The sequence below is a fragment of the Felis catus genome, chromosome B2, assembly GCF_018350175.1.
Source record: "Felis catus isolate Fca126 chromosome B2, F.catus_Fca126_mat1.0, whole genome shotgun sequence".
Taxonomy (NCBI): Eukaryota; Metazoa; Chordata; class Mammalia; order Carnivora; family Felidae; genus Felis; species Felis catus.
In genome coordinates this window covers 104,779,027-104,794,808 of record NC_058372.1, presented here as the reverse complement: position 1 = coordinate 104,794,808, position 15,782 = coordinate 104,779,027, and the positions used below count along the sequence as shown (strand labels likewise).

General features: G+C 39.5%; 1 protein-coding gene across 4 annotated transcripts in view; it reads right to left on the bottom strand.

Moving 5' to 3' along the window:
• Positions 1-10,880: 10,880 nt before the first annotated feature.
• Positions 10,881-15,782, bottom strand: part of LOC101090867 (amine sulfotransferase-like) — a 47,861-nt gene continuing 42,959 nt past the window's right edge. For all 4 annotated transcript variants that reach the window (XM_003986487.4, XM_019831114.2, XM_019831115.2 and 1 more), the window contains 2 exons: positions 13,533-13,716; positions 10,881-11,756 (listed from right to left, as the gene is read on the bottom strand). In XM_003986487.4, coding sequence (XP_003986536.1) covers positions 11,635-11,756; positions 13,533-13,716 — 306 coding nt within the window. In that variant the 3' untranslated portion in view covers positions 10,881-11,634. The remainder of the gene's footprint in view (positions 11,757-13,532; positions 13,717-15,782) is intronic.

The window sequence follows — 15,782 nt, the reverse complement described above, 5'->3', positions numbered from 1 at the left end:
TAAACAACACTGGATGAAAAAAAAGAAAAACCTCAAAACTAGCTGAGGATACTAGAGAGTAAGCAAAGGCAAGCATTTTGTGGAGGAGAGACAAAATTTGAAGAAGTGACCAGGCAGAGTGGGGATAAATTTTTCTGGGTTTTGTTTGTTGTTTTTGCCCCCTTTGTCCCTGGAAATGGCCACAATTGCAGAACAGTACAGGTGGCTCAAAATGAAGTGGATTCTTTCATCTCCAGATGGTACTGGTAAACACAGCATTTTCAGCATAATTTACTCCATTTGGCTGGAAGATGGCCATGGTGTCCTTTCATGATCAAAAGACGTATTTAAATTTAACAAAATTTACATATTCACCAGAACAGGCAGTCTGAGGAATATACCATGTGCTTAGCAGAGGGGACTCCATTATAAACAAAAAATTCGCATGAAATGGTAATAATATATTTGCATCATATGGTAATTCAGAATGAAATTCACATCAATCTCACTCCTCCTTTTCACAACCCTTTCAGATAAGCCTCAGCATGTGCTTCTTTTCCCCTATTTGTCATCATAAAAAATATGGAACAATTTTTTAAAAAAGAAATTCCTCTTGAAGTGGTGAGGAAGCTGAAGGGACTCGTTTAGAAAGACTCCATCATGAGCAAAGAACCATCCCCATTTGGGGCATGGTAGGCTATCACTGCATCTGGATCCCTGGGTATAGCCTCACATCTAGACCTCTTTCTGGAGCCATTCAGAGGAACAATTTGGGTGGATTGGAATGAGGTAACTGTTACCACCAGGATGTTAAAGAACTAAAAGAAAAATTAAGTAATCCCCCTGCCCTAGAAATTCCCTTTCCCCTTTCTCCACCTTCTCCTCATGTTCTTTCCGAATTTTAGCCATTCTAAAGGGTGTGAGGTGATATCTCATCGTAGTTTTGATTTGTAGTCCCCGATGATGAGTGATGCTGAACATCTTTTCATGTGTCCTATAGTCATTTGTAGGATCAGAAAGAAAGTCTACTCATGCTTTCTGCCCATTTTTTAACAGATTATTTCGTTTTGGGATGTTTTGCTTCATAAATTCTTTACTTATTTTGGATATAACCCTTTACCCCATATGTCATTTCCAAATATCTTCTCCCATTCTAAAGGTTACCTTTAAATTCTGTTGATTGTTTCCTTGGATGTTCAGAAGTTTTATCTTGATGAAGTCCCAATAGTTTATTTTTGCTTTTCTTTCCCTTGCCTCAGACAACATATCTCATAAGAAGTTGCTACAGTCAATGTCATTTACAAGAGCCTTTTATCCTATACGTAGGGGAAAGAAGAGGAATCACTTTGGGTGTCCTAACCCAAAAACTGTGGCTTGTTCTCACACAGGCAATCTCCCTCTCCAAACAGATAGACCCAGTAGCAGAGGGTGGCCAGGATGTTTTCGAGTAATAGTTGCAACTGCCTTGCTAGTTGAAGAAGCTAATAAACTTACTCTGGGACAGCATCTGGATGTTATAACCCCACATCAAGTTCAAGGAGTTTTAGAGGCCTAAGGACATCAGTGGCTAAGTGGAAGGAGATTAATAAAATAACAAGCCCTTCTTCTTGGCACCCCTGATATAACCCTCAAGGTGTGTCAAGACTTCAACCCAGATACTCTATTGCCTGGCAAAGACAATAAAGAACTTCTAATCCACTCTTGTAAGAACAGTATACAAGTATAGTCAAGTAGGCCTGTCTTAAAGAATAAATCTCTGTCTAATCCAGACGCTGACTGGTTTATAGATAGAAGCAGTTGTCTGCATACAGGAATAAGGAAAGCTTGATATAAAATTTATCATTGTGCAGGATGTAATCAAGGGCAAACCACCTCCTCATATTTTAGGACAAGAGGCTAAACTAACTGCTTTAATTTAAGCACTACAATTAGGCAGTTAACATTCAATATATGTACTGATTCTAAATATGGTTTCTTGGGGGTGCCTGGGTGGCTCAGTCTGTTGAGCCTCTGAGTTTGGTTCAGATCACAATCTCGCAGTTTGTGGGTTCGAGCCCCGCATGGGCTCTGTGCTGACAGCTTAGAGCTTGGAGCCTGCTTTGTATTCTGTGTCTCCCTCTCTCTCTGTCCCTCCCCTGCTCATGCTCTGTCTCTCTCTCTCTCTCTCTCTCTCTCTCTCTCTCTCTCTCTCTCTGTCAAAAATAAATAAACATTAAAAAAATGTTTTAAATATGGTTTCTTAAAACTCCATGCCCTTACAGCCTTCTGTAAATATTGTTCCCTTTGTTCTGTTCCCACTTCACATTGGTATTTTTTACAAATAATAATAATTACAACAGGAATCTTCCTTTTCTGTGGATGCAATTGTTGCTGCGTAGCTTCCAAATCTAAATATCCTAATTCATGTGAGGAGGCCTCATATATTCTTCCAAGCCAGACAACTTATAATGGGGAGCCCTTCATTTAATCAGATGGGTCAGGATTTTTATGCCTCCCAATAGACAGAGTCTACAACCCCTTTCAGCTTGAAGAAGTTACAGAAGATGAGGCCTTCACCCTCCAACACCCCCTATAAGAATGAGGAGGATAAAAATCCCATAGCAGGGAGATGAGGTAGGGAAACTGAAGACACTTCATTCTAGAAAGACTCCATCTCTGCTGTTTTTCTGTTAGGTCTCATTTACTCATGTTCTGTATTTTTCCTCTGGATAAGCCAGACAAACTATGTTCCCACTTCCAAGGGGAAACAAAGTTTATCATTCTCTGAGTTTTGTCCTAGGCCCCTAACACCTAGTAACCTCCGAGAACAGCCAGATCCTGAACACGTTCCAGTACTTCAACTTCAAACAAACTTCAGCTGACGCTGGCATCAACACCCCCTGCCTTTGGTACCTCATGGAACAATACCTACGGTTCACCTGACATTCGCTTTTGATCGGACCCTACACTGGATTCCTGAAGGAACACGGACCCTACACCCCTTTCCAATATAAACTCCAAACCCCCTTCCCAGTGGCCCAGGTGCTCCATCCACTATTCTTTATCTGTAACTCACACTATTTGGTAAGCTCTGTTTCTACATTCTCCAGCTCATATTGAAATTCAGTCCTACGTGAAGCCAAGGACCTTCTTGACTGGTCCTGCAGAATCCTCTCCTGGGCTCTCTGACCCTGCCTGCATCGATCTCACTCCATCACATGCACTGTGTTCTTTGGATATCGCTAACACTGAATATTCTTAAAGTATAACTGCAGAATAAGCCTTTAATTACCTCATTTCATTTAATTCTCATATAAATGAGTTATACTCCATGACCCTGCAGTATGTGCCAAAAAAAAAAAAAAAGATTATCTTCTGTTTTTGAAAACCAATCTCTTCTTTTTATCCTCCAATCCTCCTTCTCACTATCAAAATACCTAAATAAATAAGCATATAGATTAAAGATCACATATCTTCTCCAGCGTGAAAACATTAACTTGAGGTAAGTCTAAACTCCCTGTTAGGACTGTTTCTTCCCTCCCAATAGATCTTCCCTTTTATTCCTCCTTCCCAAAAGGGCATGTGACACAGAAGAAGCTAGGTGTCCACATGTTGGTGGAGGGAGGCTCTCCTCATCTGGCCCATATTCTGCCTTCTTGCACATTGCAGGCCTCCACTAACACTTCTATCATTCCGTCATGGTGTCCAGCACAGGTGTCTGTCATATGACATCAGCCACTCATGCTGGTGACCACAGATCTTCCTCTACCCAAGGTCTCAGATTCCTGTTACCCAGGAGCCTCCATATTGTCACCCCATGTGTCTTCTTGTCGGTAGAATCTCTTAGAACTACCCTATGACCCAGCAATTGCACTACTAGGTATCTATCCAAACGATACAGGTGTGCTGTGTCAAAGGGGCACATGCACCCCAATGTTTATAGCAGCGCTATAGCACTCCTTATCAGGGGAGGACCATGTATCTTAACCAAACGATCCAAAAGAAAACACAAATAAATGGTGAGTGTACATTATTTCTGAATGGGTAGACTCCCTGAGTGCTGATGTCATTTTTAAATGACATTTTAGGAGTAAAGCAGTACTGAACCTATTTGGGAAATGGCGGAGAAGTAGGGGGACCCAAAGTTCCCCTGTCCCTCAGACACAGCAGTGTTGAGACCAAAGGACTTTTAATTCCAAGAGTCCGGGCTGCAGAGTGACAGAGATATCTCCAGGGACCAAGGGGACAACCTGGTGGGCCATAGGTGCATGATTGCAAACTGGGAGAGATAAAACAGGTCGCAAGGCATGGATGGGAGGAATCCCCTTCTGCAGAGAGACAAAGGGAAGAGAAAGAGAGGCTGGGGAAGTGTAGGACTGTATCTGGACAAGAGAAAAACCACAGACCAGGATGGAGAAAGATCCGATCTCTAACTGCAGGGCTTTCTCTGGACTGGGGTCAGCTGCTCTCTTCATGCACGTGAGGAGGAGGGGAGCCAGCCCCGGGCTCAGTAACTAGTTCAGAGGCACAGTCCACAGTGGGAGAAAGCAATCCCCTCCCTGGAGTGCTGTGGGAAGAAGGTATATAACCATTGACAGGAAAAAGACTGCCTGCACCTGCCAGTCAGAGACCAGATATGAGAGGCGCAGAGCGGCACTTCCCCCCGGGGGGGGGGGGGGGGGTTGGCGCACAGAGCAGGACCCTTTAAGACATTGGGGTTTAGATCCCAGTCGAGCACCAGGGAGGCACGGGAGTTGGCAGAATGGAACACACCACCTCATGAGTGCCTGCAGCACTGTGAGGATGGCCTGAACAGAGTGGTTTGGGACACCCAGTCCATAGAGGAGAGACTAGGGTGTCACCATTTCTCTCCCCATCACCAACAAGGTGGGGCTTCAGGGAATGGATAGTGAGCCCACAAAGGAGGCAGGACCAGCCTACAGCAAACAACGCCTCTCCACGCCTGGTAACTGCATATCTTCTAAAGTGGGATTGACAGCGACCGGACAGCCCCTCCGCCAAATGAGTGCTGCCATCAGTTCCAAGGCACCCAGTGGTTTTGCATTTCCTGATTTAATTCTTGGACAATTTTTATTATATATATTTTTTTTCTTCCTTTTCTCCTTCTTATTTCTTCCCTCCTCCAGTCTAGTTATTCTGGTTGTTGGCTTGTTAAGCAGACATATTTAATCTATCCCCTTTACGCCTGTTCTATAACTCCTTCTTTATTTTCCTCTCTCTTTCTGGATTAAGCTGTACAGTTTCTCTGCCTGGTCAATTTTATTTTATTTTATTTTCCCCAATCCTGTCATTTATCTCTTTCTATGGGATGAAGCCTCTTCCATCAACACTAACTCCACTCCACCCCATTGTTTTGTTGTAGCTGGTGTTCTGGGTTTTTTTTTTTATTTGTGTCTTTGGTTTTTTGTTTTTGTTTGTATGTTTTTGTTTTTTTTGCATTTTGCTTGTTTGCTTGCTTTCCCAGTGCTACTTCAACAAGCAAATCAAAGCACACCTGGTGGAGGGTCCAAAACATCACTACAAGTAGGGAGATAAAGCAAACAAAGTCACAACAACAGAGAGCAGGAAACATGCTCCAATAAAGATCTCCTGAAGGGCAAGGCTCTGGAAAGTGTATGAGCCCTCTTTAAGATAGTAGTGCTCACAGATGCAAGACCCATAACAAGTTTTGAAACACATAACAGACAGAAAACCAGCCAAAATGATGAAACAGAAGAATTCTCCTCAAAAAAAATTTCAGGAAGAAATTACAGCTAAAGAATTCCTCAAAACATATATAAACAATATAACTGAACAAGAATTTAGGATAATAGTCATAAGATTAATCACTGGGCTTGAAAACACATAGAAGAGAGCAGAGAATCTACTGCTACAGAGACCAAGGAACTAAAAAATAGTCATGATGAATTACAAAATGCTGTAAATGAGGTGAAAAATAAACTAGAGGCAGTGACAATGAGGATTGAAGAGGCAGAGGGTAGAATAAGTTAAATAGAAGATAAAATTATGGAAAAAGATAGAGCTGAGAAAAAGAGATAAAAAATTCTCGACCATGAAGGGAGAATTAGAGAATTAAGGTTCAAAGTGATTCAAAGAAACATAATATTATCCGTATCATAAGAGTTCCAGAAGAAGAGAGAGAGAAAGGGGCAAAAGGTGTACTTGAACAAATAATAGCTGAGAACTTCCCCAATCTGGGGAAGGAAATGGACATTGATATCCAGGAGGCACAGAGAACTCCCTTCAGACTTAACAGGAATTGATCTTCTGCATGACATATCATAGTGGAACTGGCAATATACAAAGATTAAGAGAGAATTCTGAGAGCAGCTAGGGATAAACAGGCTTAACCTACAAGGGTAGACACATGAGGATAGTAGCAAACCTAGCTACTGAAACTTGGCATGCCAGAAAAGAATTGCAAGAAATATTCAATGTGCTAAAGAGTAAAAATATGCAACAAAGAATCCTGTATCCAGCAAACCTGTCGTTCAGAATAGGAGAGATAAAGGTTCTCCCAGACAAACAAAAACTGAAGGAGTTCATCATCACTAAGAACAAGAGATCCTAAGGGAGACTCTGAGTGAAATGTTGCAAAGACCACAAAGGACCAGAGATATCACTACAAGCATGAAACGTACAGATAACACAATGACTTTAAATCCATATCTTTCAATACTAACACTGAATGTAAATGGACTAAAGGCTCAAATCAAAAGACATAGTGTATCAGAAAGGATTAAAAAAAAAAAAACAAGACTCATCTATTTGCTGTGTATGAAAGACCCATTTTAGACCTGAGGACATCTTTAGATTTAAAGTGAAGGGATGGAGAACCATCTATCATGCTACTGGAAGTCAAAAGAAAGCTGGAGTGTCCATACTTATTACAGGCAAAATAGATTTTAAATTAAAAGCTGTAACAACAGATGAAGAAGGGCATTATATCATAATTATGAGGTCTATCCATCAAGAAGAGCTATCAATTATAAACATTTATTCACCCAAATTGGGAGCACCAAATGTATAAAACAATCACAAACATACTTAATCTTATTGGTAGGAATGTGGTAATTGCAGGGGAGTTTAATACTCCACTTACACCAATGGACAGATCATATGGGCAGAAAATAAAGAAGCAATAGCCCTGAATGATACACTGGGCCAGATGGACTTGACAGATATATACAGAGCTTTTCAGCTTAAAGCAGCAGAATACACATTCTTCACAAGTGCACAGGGAACATTCTCCAAGATAGATCACATACTGGGTCACAAAACATCCCTCAATAAATACAAAAGAATTGAGATTATACCATGCACACTTTCAGATCACAATACTATGAAACTTGAAGTCAACCACAGGAAAAAAGTCTGGAACACCTCCAAAAGCATGGAGGTTAAAGAACATCCTAAAGAACATGAATGGGTCAACCAGGCAATTAGAGAAGAAATTTAAAAATATATGGGAACAAATGAAAATGAAAATACAACAATCCAAACCCTTTGGGATGCAGCAAAGGCAGTCCTAAAAGGAAAATACATTGCAGTCCAGACCTATCTCAAGAAACAAGAAAAATTCCAAATACAAAATCTAACAGCACACCTAAAGGAACTAGAAACAGAACAGAAAAGAAATCCAGAGGCCAACAGAAGAAGAGAAATAATAAAGACCAGAGCAGAAATAAACAATATAGAATGCAAAAAAAAAATTTTATTTTAAAAAAAAATTTAAAAAGCATGAGACCAATGAAACTAAGAGCTGCATGGTTTTTTTTTTGAGAAAATAAGCAAAATTCATAAACCCCTAACCAGACTTCTCAAAAAGAAAAGAGAGACGACCCAAATATATAAAATCATGAATGAAAATGGGCTTATCACATCCAATCCCCCAGAAATACAAACAATTATCAGGGAATGTCATGAAAACTTATATGCCAACAACTTGACCACCTGGAAGAAATGGAAAAATTCATAGACACCCACACACTACCAAAACTCAAACAGGAAGAAATAGAAAATTTGAACAGACCCATAACTAGTGAAGAAATTGAATTAGTTATTAAAAATCTCCCAACAAATAGGAGTCCTGGGCCAGATGGCTTCCCAAGGAAATTCTAAGACATTTAAAGCAGAGTTAATACCTATCCTTCTCAAGATGTTCCCAAAAAATACAAATAGAAAGAGAGCTTCCAGACTCATTCTATGAGGCCAGCATTACCTTGATTCCCAAAACAGATGGAGACCCCACAACAAATGAGAATTGCAGACCAATATCCCTGATGAACATGTATGCAAAAATTCTCAAAAAGATTCTAGCAAATTTAATTCAACAGCATGTCAAAAGAATTATTCACCATGACCAAGTGGGATTCACTCCTGGGCAGCAGGTCTGGTTCAATAGTTGCAAATCAAACCATGTGATACATCACATTAATAGAAGAAAGGATAAGAATCATATGATCCTGCCAACAGACGCAGAAAAAGCATTTGACAAAATACAGCGTCCTGTCTTAATAAAAACTCTCAAGAAAGTCGGGATACAAACAACATACTTTAACATCATAAAACCCCCATATGAAAAGCCCACAGCTAATATCATCTGCAATGGGGAAAAACTGAGAGCTTTCCTCCTGAGATCAGGAACACAGCAGGGATGTCCACTCTCACCACTATTGTTTAACATAGTGTTGGAAATCCTAGCCTCAGCAATAAGACAACAAAACAAAATAAAAGGCATCAAAATTGGCAAAGAAGAATTCAAACTTTCAAGTTTCACAGATGACATGATCCTCTACATAGAAAACCCAAAAGACTCCACCAAAGGTGCGAGAACTAATACATGAATTCGGCAAAGTCGCAGGGTACAAAATCAATGTACAGAAATCGGTAGCATTTCTATACACCAATAATGAAGCAACAGAAAGAGAAATCAAGAAATTAATCCCATTTACAATTGCACCAAGAGCCATAAAATAGCTAAGAATAAACCGAACCAAAGATGTAAAAGATCTGTATGCTTAAAACTATAGAAAACTTATGAAGAAAATTGAAGAAGACACAAAGAAATGTTAAAACATTCCATGCTTGTGTATGGAATCACAAAAAACCCCCAAATAGACAAAGCAATATTGAAAAAGAAAATTAAAGAGGGAAGCATCACAATCCCAGACGTTAGCCTCTACTACAAAGCTGTAATCATCAACACAGTGTGGTATTGGCACAAAAACAGACACATAGACCAATGGAATAGAATAGAGACTCCAGAATTGAACCCACAAATGTATGGACAACTCATTTTGACAAAGCAGGAAAGAGCATCCAATAGAAAAAAGACAGTCTCTTTAACAAATGGTGCTGGGAGAACTGGACAGCAACATGCAGAAGAATGAAACTAGACCACTTTCTTACACCATTCACAAAAATAAACTCAAAATGGACGAAAGACCTGAATGTGAGACAGGAAACCATCAAAACCCTAGAGGAGAAAGCAGGCAACAACCTCCTTGACCTCAGCCACAGAAATTTCTTACTTGACACATCTCCAAAGGCAAGGGAGTTAAAAGCAAAAATGAACTATTGGGACCTCATCAAGATAAAAGTCTTCTGCACTGCAAAGGAAACAATCAACAAAACTAAAAGGCAACCGACAGAATGGGAGAAGATATTCGCAAATGACATATAGGACAAAGTGTTAGTATCCAAAATCTATAAAGAATTTAGCAAAGTCAACACCTGAGAAACAAATACTCCAGTGAAGAAATGGGCAGAAGACATGAATAGACATTTTTCCAAAGAAGACATCCAGATGCCCAATGGCCACATGAAAAGATGTTCAACATCACTTATCAGGGAAATACAAATAAAAGCCACACTGAGATATCACCTCACACTGGACAGAGTGGCTAAAATTAACAACTCAGGAGGGCACCTGAGCAGCTCAGTCAGTTAAGCATCTGACTTCGGCTCAGGTCATGATCTCACGGTTTGTGAGTTCGAGCCCACGTCCAGCTCTGGGCTGACAGCTCAGAGCCTGGAGCCCGTTTCAGATTCTGTGTCTCCCTCCCCTCCGCTGCTTGCACTCTGTCTCTCGCACTGTCTCAAAAATAAATGAAAATTTAAAAATACTCAGGAAACAACAGATGCGGGTGAGGATGAGAAGAAACGGAAACCCTCTTGCACTGTTGGTGGGAATGCAAACTGGTGCAGCCAGTTTGGAAAACAGTGTGGAGATTCCTCAAAAAATTAAAAATAGAGCTACCCTACGACCCAGCAATAGCACTACTAGGAATTTATCCAAAAGATACAGGAGTGCTGATGCATAGGGACATATGCACCCCACTGTTTATAGCAGTGCTTTCAATAATAGCCAAATTGTGGAAAGAGCCTAAATGTCCATCAACTGATGAATGGATAAAGAAGATGTGGTTTATGTATACAATGGGATACTACTTGCCAATGAGAAAGAATGAAATCATGCCATTTGCAACAATGTGTATGGAACTGGAAAGTATTATACTAAGTGAAATAAGTCAGTCAAGAAAGACAGATATCATATGTTTTCACTCATATGTGGAACATGAGAAATGTAACAGAAGACTGTGGGGGAAGGGAAGGGGAAAAATAGTTACAAACAGAGAGGGAGAGAGGCAAACCATCAGAGACTCTTAAATACAGAGAACAAACTGAGGGTTGATGGGTGGGGGGGTGGGAAAGAGGGGAAAATGGGTGATGGGCATTGAGGAGGGCACTTGTTGGGATGAGCACTGGGTGTTGTATGTAAGCAATGAACCACAGGATTCTACTCCGAAAACCAAAAGCACACGGTACACACTGTATGTTAGCCAATTTGACAATAAATTATATTAAAAACAAAAAGAGTAGGGTAATACTTAGCAAAATTCCAACACAACTCTTCATGACAGTTTATTAACTTATGTTAGGAATTATGACATGGTAATGAAAAAGAAAAATATATCATCAGAAAATATGTCATTTTGCATAAGTCAACTCATGTACATACACTTGTATAAAACAAGATTATGTCTCTTTCAATCACTAGGAAAATGGTGGCTATTAAATAGATGACCTTGGGCCAATTGGCTATCTGTTAGAAAAGTACAGGATACTGGTCTTACAGCATATATTAAGTATTCAGATTAAATAAGGATAAGCTTTATGAATACATGAAAATACTTGTCGTAGCAATATTCTAAGTTAGACACAAAACCTAGAAACCATAAAATTAAAGGTTGACTTATTTGATTACCTAAAAATTAAAATCTTAAATATCAAGAAAGCCCGTAAGTAGTTTTTCATACATTAGGAATCATCTATTTTAAGATGTCAAATCAACCACCTGTTATGACCCGCTTTTTGCTCAAGAGCTTTGGAATTTCTGAATATAAAACAAAAACCATTTCATAATCATATGCCAAATCAAAGAAAGAAATACTCTCCTGATCAGTAACTGAGGAATTCCAGCAAATGGAAAACAGGGCACAGATGGAAAATGATATAAAGGCACATATATATATTTATTAATCACTGAGGTTTGTCAATAATGAGCCAATGATAGTCAAAGATGAAATTATACACTTCAATATATTTATTTCTGAAAGTGCTTTCTTAAAATAGTTTGCATTGCTTAAAATTCTATTCTTCATTCATATCCCAGATGAACTTCAAGGGAAAATCTTTCATTTTCCTTTGGAAAATCTTGTCAAACCTTTCATTCTGCTCAACAGTCATGTGATTTTTCCAGTCTCCAATGGTACCTGGGAAGAAAAGCAAAGAAATTGCCTCAGTGAAGATTCTGGAATGAGGGAACATGATGCCCTAGAGTTGGGAGGAACATCAGTTTTTGGTTTTTTATTTTCCTCCCCACTGAGGCCCCAGTTGCTCCTGCATATGACCATGCCCTGCCTCTCCCACCTTATGGCCAGCGATGGGGACACAAACTCATCACGGCAATTAGGTTATAATTTAAGTAATTAGCCCAACTCCTCAGCTGTCAGCCACAGGGAAAAGGAGAAAACTCCTGCAGCTTGTTTACTATTTTGTTCCAGGTTAGCATGGGCTAGTGTTAGTTTACAGCGGTCCTTTAAAAATTCCCAAAATCAGATTTCCTTGGACAAATATTTACTGATGAGGATATGGATGCTCAGAGACATTTTTAAAATATAGCCAAGCTCATACCGTTTGGAATGGCTCACGTATAATTATTCCATCTGTACTCACTGTAGGTTTACAAAAGTCTTACTTAAACTTATAGACACAGAGTTGTGATGACAAAAGAGGCTGATAGAAGAAGCAAGAAAAGAAACACTGATTGTAAAAGCACATGGAAATGTAAACCAATAACTGAAACAGACCGAAATACGAATGAAACTGAAAACACAAATAGTGCAGGAATGGTAAAGCTAGGGCAAATGACATTCCATTACATAAGATGTAAAAGAAAAGTACGTGTCTGGGCAGAAGAAACATAAGAAAATGTTCCTCGCTTCCACAAGGAAATTTGGCTCCTGCTATTTGTCTTGTTGGCCATTTCAGTCTCTCATTTGCAGGTGGGATAAAGATGTATAAACAGAAAATTTTCTTTTTTCAAAGAAAAAAATTGCAAGTACAATGATAATGGCAGCTGAGAGGGGTCATAACATCTACAACATGACAGGGTATGCCAAGAGTAACAGGAAGGGGATTCAGTTTGGCTTCGAGTTACCAGTGATTCACATTGTTGAGCTGAATGGATAAAGATCTATAGATTTAGTGAAGGAAATACTCATGTAGAGAAATCAAACCAAATATTTACTGTTACTATACATGCAAGCATAGAACCCTGTGATTAAGTAGAAAATTTATGTCTAAAATTCTGTATTATAGATGTCCCATGTACTGTTAGAATATCACAAAGTATGAAGTAGAATGATTGTATAAAATAATAAAAATATTCTAACATGTTCAAATTTATCAGTTTATGAAAGTCAATTCATTTAAAAACTCACTCAGGATGACGTAAGAGATATTGACCTAATGGAGATATTTCCATACATTTTTATGACGTAAGTTTCTGGTAGTAGAGGACACATGACAGTCATGCACAATAGCAAGAGAACAGCAAAAGTGTGTTGTTAAATCAATCCTGGCGGAGGTTGGGGAAAAAACAGAGATGGAAGAGCAGCCAGTGACGGCCAACAGACCCACCATTAAACTCATCATCACATGTGCTCATCCCATGTTAATGGGGGGAAAGAATCTAACAGTAAATGAACATCCCTTTTGTGGCAGACATTGTACTAGTCTTTGGTGGAATTCTAGGGGCCATGGAGAAGGCTTTATGATTTTAGATTATTAATCAGATACATTCAGGGACCATATGATATATAGTCTCTTGAAGAGCACCAAGAGGAAATCATGGAAAATCATCTGTCTACAGAAGGGCACTGGGCCATGAGAGCTCCATGTTATAAAAGTAACCCAAGAAGCTGAGAAGCTACATTTTAATCCACTCATACCATCGTGTAGGACAGCCATTCACTGTTCAACCTCACCTTTGCGAAGGAAATGACCTTTAGCTTCTAACCCATATCGGGTCTTTATTATATTCTTGTAATTTGCCCGTGGGTCATATTTCATGTTCTGAAATGTGGCCTGTCTCACAATGGAATCCATTTCCTCCTCACTCAGCTCTTTCCCCAAAAACTTGCAGACTTTTGACAGAGAACCTTTGAGATCCTATAATAAATCACAGTATGATAAATTATTCACATTATAAGAAAGACTTACACATGAGTCACAACTAAATATCATTATGGGAGTGTAAATCATAGGTACTAAGGCTGGTTTGATAAATGGAGTTGACTAGGTATTTATCCAAGGGATACAGGTGTGCTGTTTCAAAGCGGCACATGTACCCCAATGTTTATAGCAGCGCTATTGACAATAGCCAAAGTATGGAAAGAGCCAAAATGTCCACTGGCAGATGAATGGATAAAGAAGCTGTGGTATATATATACAGTAGACCATTACTCAGCAATCAAGAAGAATGAAATCTGGCCATTTGCAACAACGTGGATCGGACTAGAGGGTATTATGCTAAGCAAAATTAGTCAGAGAAAGACAAATATATGACTTCAGTCATATGTGGAATTTAAGGTACAAAACAGACGAACACAAGGGAAGGGAAGCAACGATAGTATAAAAACAAGGAAAGTGACAAAACATAAGAGACTCTTAAATATAGAGAGTAAATAGAGGGTTGCTGTAAGGGGTGTTGGTGGAGGATGGACTAAATGGTAAAAGGTCATTAAGGAAAGTACTAGTTGAGATGAGCACTGGGTGTTATACATAGGGGATGAATCACTGGAATCTACTCCTGAAATCATTATTGCACAATATGCTAACTAACTAGGATGGAAATTTAAAAAGAAAAGAAAAGAAAAAGCCAATACAAAACTAGGTCACATACATAATGTTGAATGAAAAAATAAAACAATTTTAGAAGAAAAGAAAAAAAAAGAACTAGAGCTGACCATAAGCAGTGACTTGCTTATCTTTCTTGGTAAATTAAACTTGACTTGTCCACCGTTTTAGAACACATTTGGGTTAATTTTAGGAACGCTCATATTTCATTTTATCTGTGGTAACTTGGCAAGTATCTGGGGAGTAGCTATTGTGTCAAACACTGCCCTGCATGATGGTGCCGGTGATCAGAGCCACAACAGGGGATCAGTGCTGGGAATTCAGTAGTAGGACCTATGGGCTGAGAGTAATTGTGTAACAGATTTCAGAGAAAGTTTCAACAAAGATGAGAAATTTGTTCTGGGGATTAAAGCAAAAACAGGAGTTTTCTAGGTAGACAAACTAAAGGTATGGAATCTAGACAAAAGAAAGAATATCTGCAACACTGTGGTTGCATGGAAGGTATGAAATATCAGGTCATAGGGTATTAGAAGTTGAGTTTCCCTGGAGCTATATCTGTCTGACAGGCTTTGGGTGAGAAAGATGGGAGACGAGGTTGGAGGCAATGGATGGCCCATATTGTGAGGAAGGTTGCAAGGCTGGCCAGATACTTGAATCTCTTATTTGGTAGGAGATATGGTCTCAACAAGACAGTCTAGTCTTGCTGTCATGATATTGGGGCAGCTGGAACCCAAACTAGTGAAAACTATTCATCAGCCCTTCATCTTGCCTGCCTTGAACTCTTTGTCTTCTTTCTCGCTAAGAGATCCCTGGGGGGGGGGTTTCTGGCAGCAATGCCCAGGCCCATTCTAGTAATGATCCTGATCGATCTAAGACCCTCATGGCAATCCAATTGTCCTCTACAAGATATTAGTCTGGGGTGGTCACATGACACCATTTTGGCATTGAAACCGAAAGAGGAAATGAAACAGAAACTTCTGAGAGGGATTTTCCTCATGGAGAAAAGGTACAAACAGTGCAAGGCAAGAAAGCCCTTTTTCTCCCATTTCCCTTTCTTTCTCCCATGCATGCTATCATCTAAGGACATGACTTTGGAACTACAACAACCATTCTTCTACTACGAGGGGAGACATCATAGCCACACCAAATATGATATGAAGGAAAGACAGAAAATGCAGGGACATTCTCGACATGTCTGAGCTGCCACACCCAGCATCAGGATGTCCTACCTCTGGAATTCAGTCAATAAGCAGTAGAACTTCTTCTGTTTTAAGCCATTTGGACTTGACTGTCCAGGAACTGAATTCTTTCTAATCATACACAGACATTTTCATTTAATTTTTCTTGCAATGCTTAACCATATACAATGCAGACAAGAT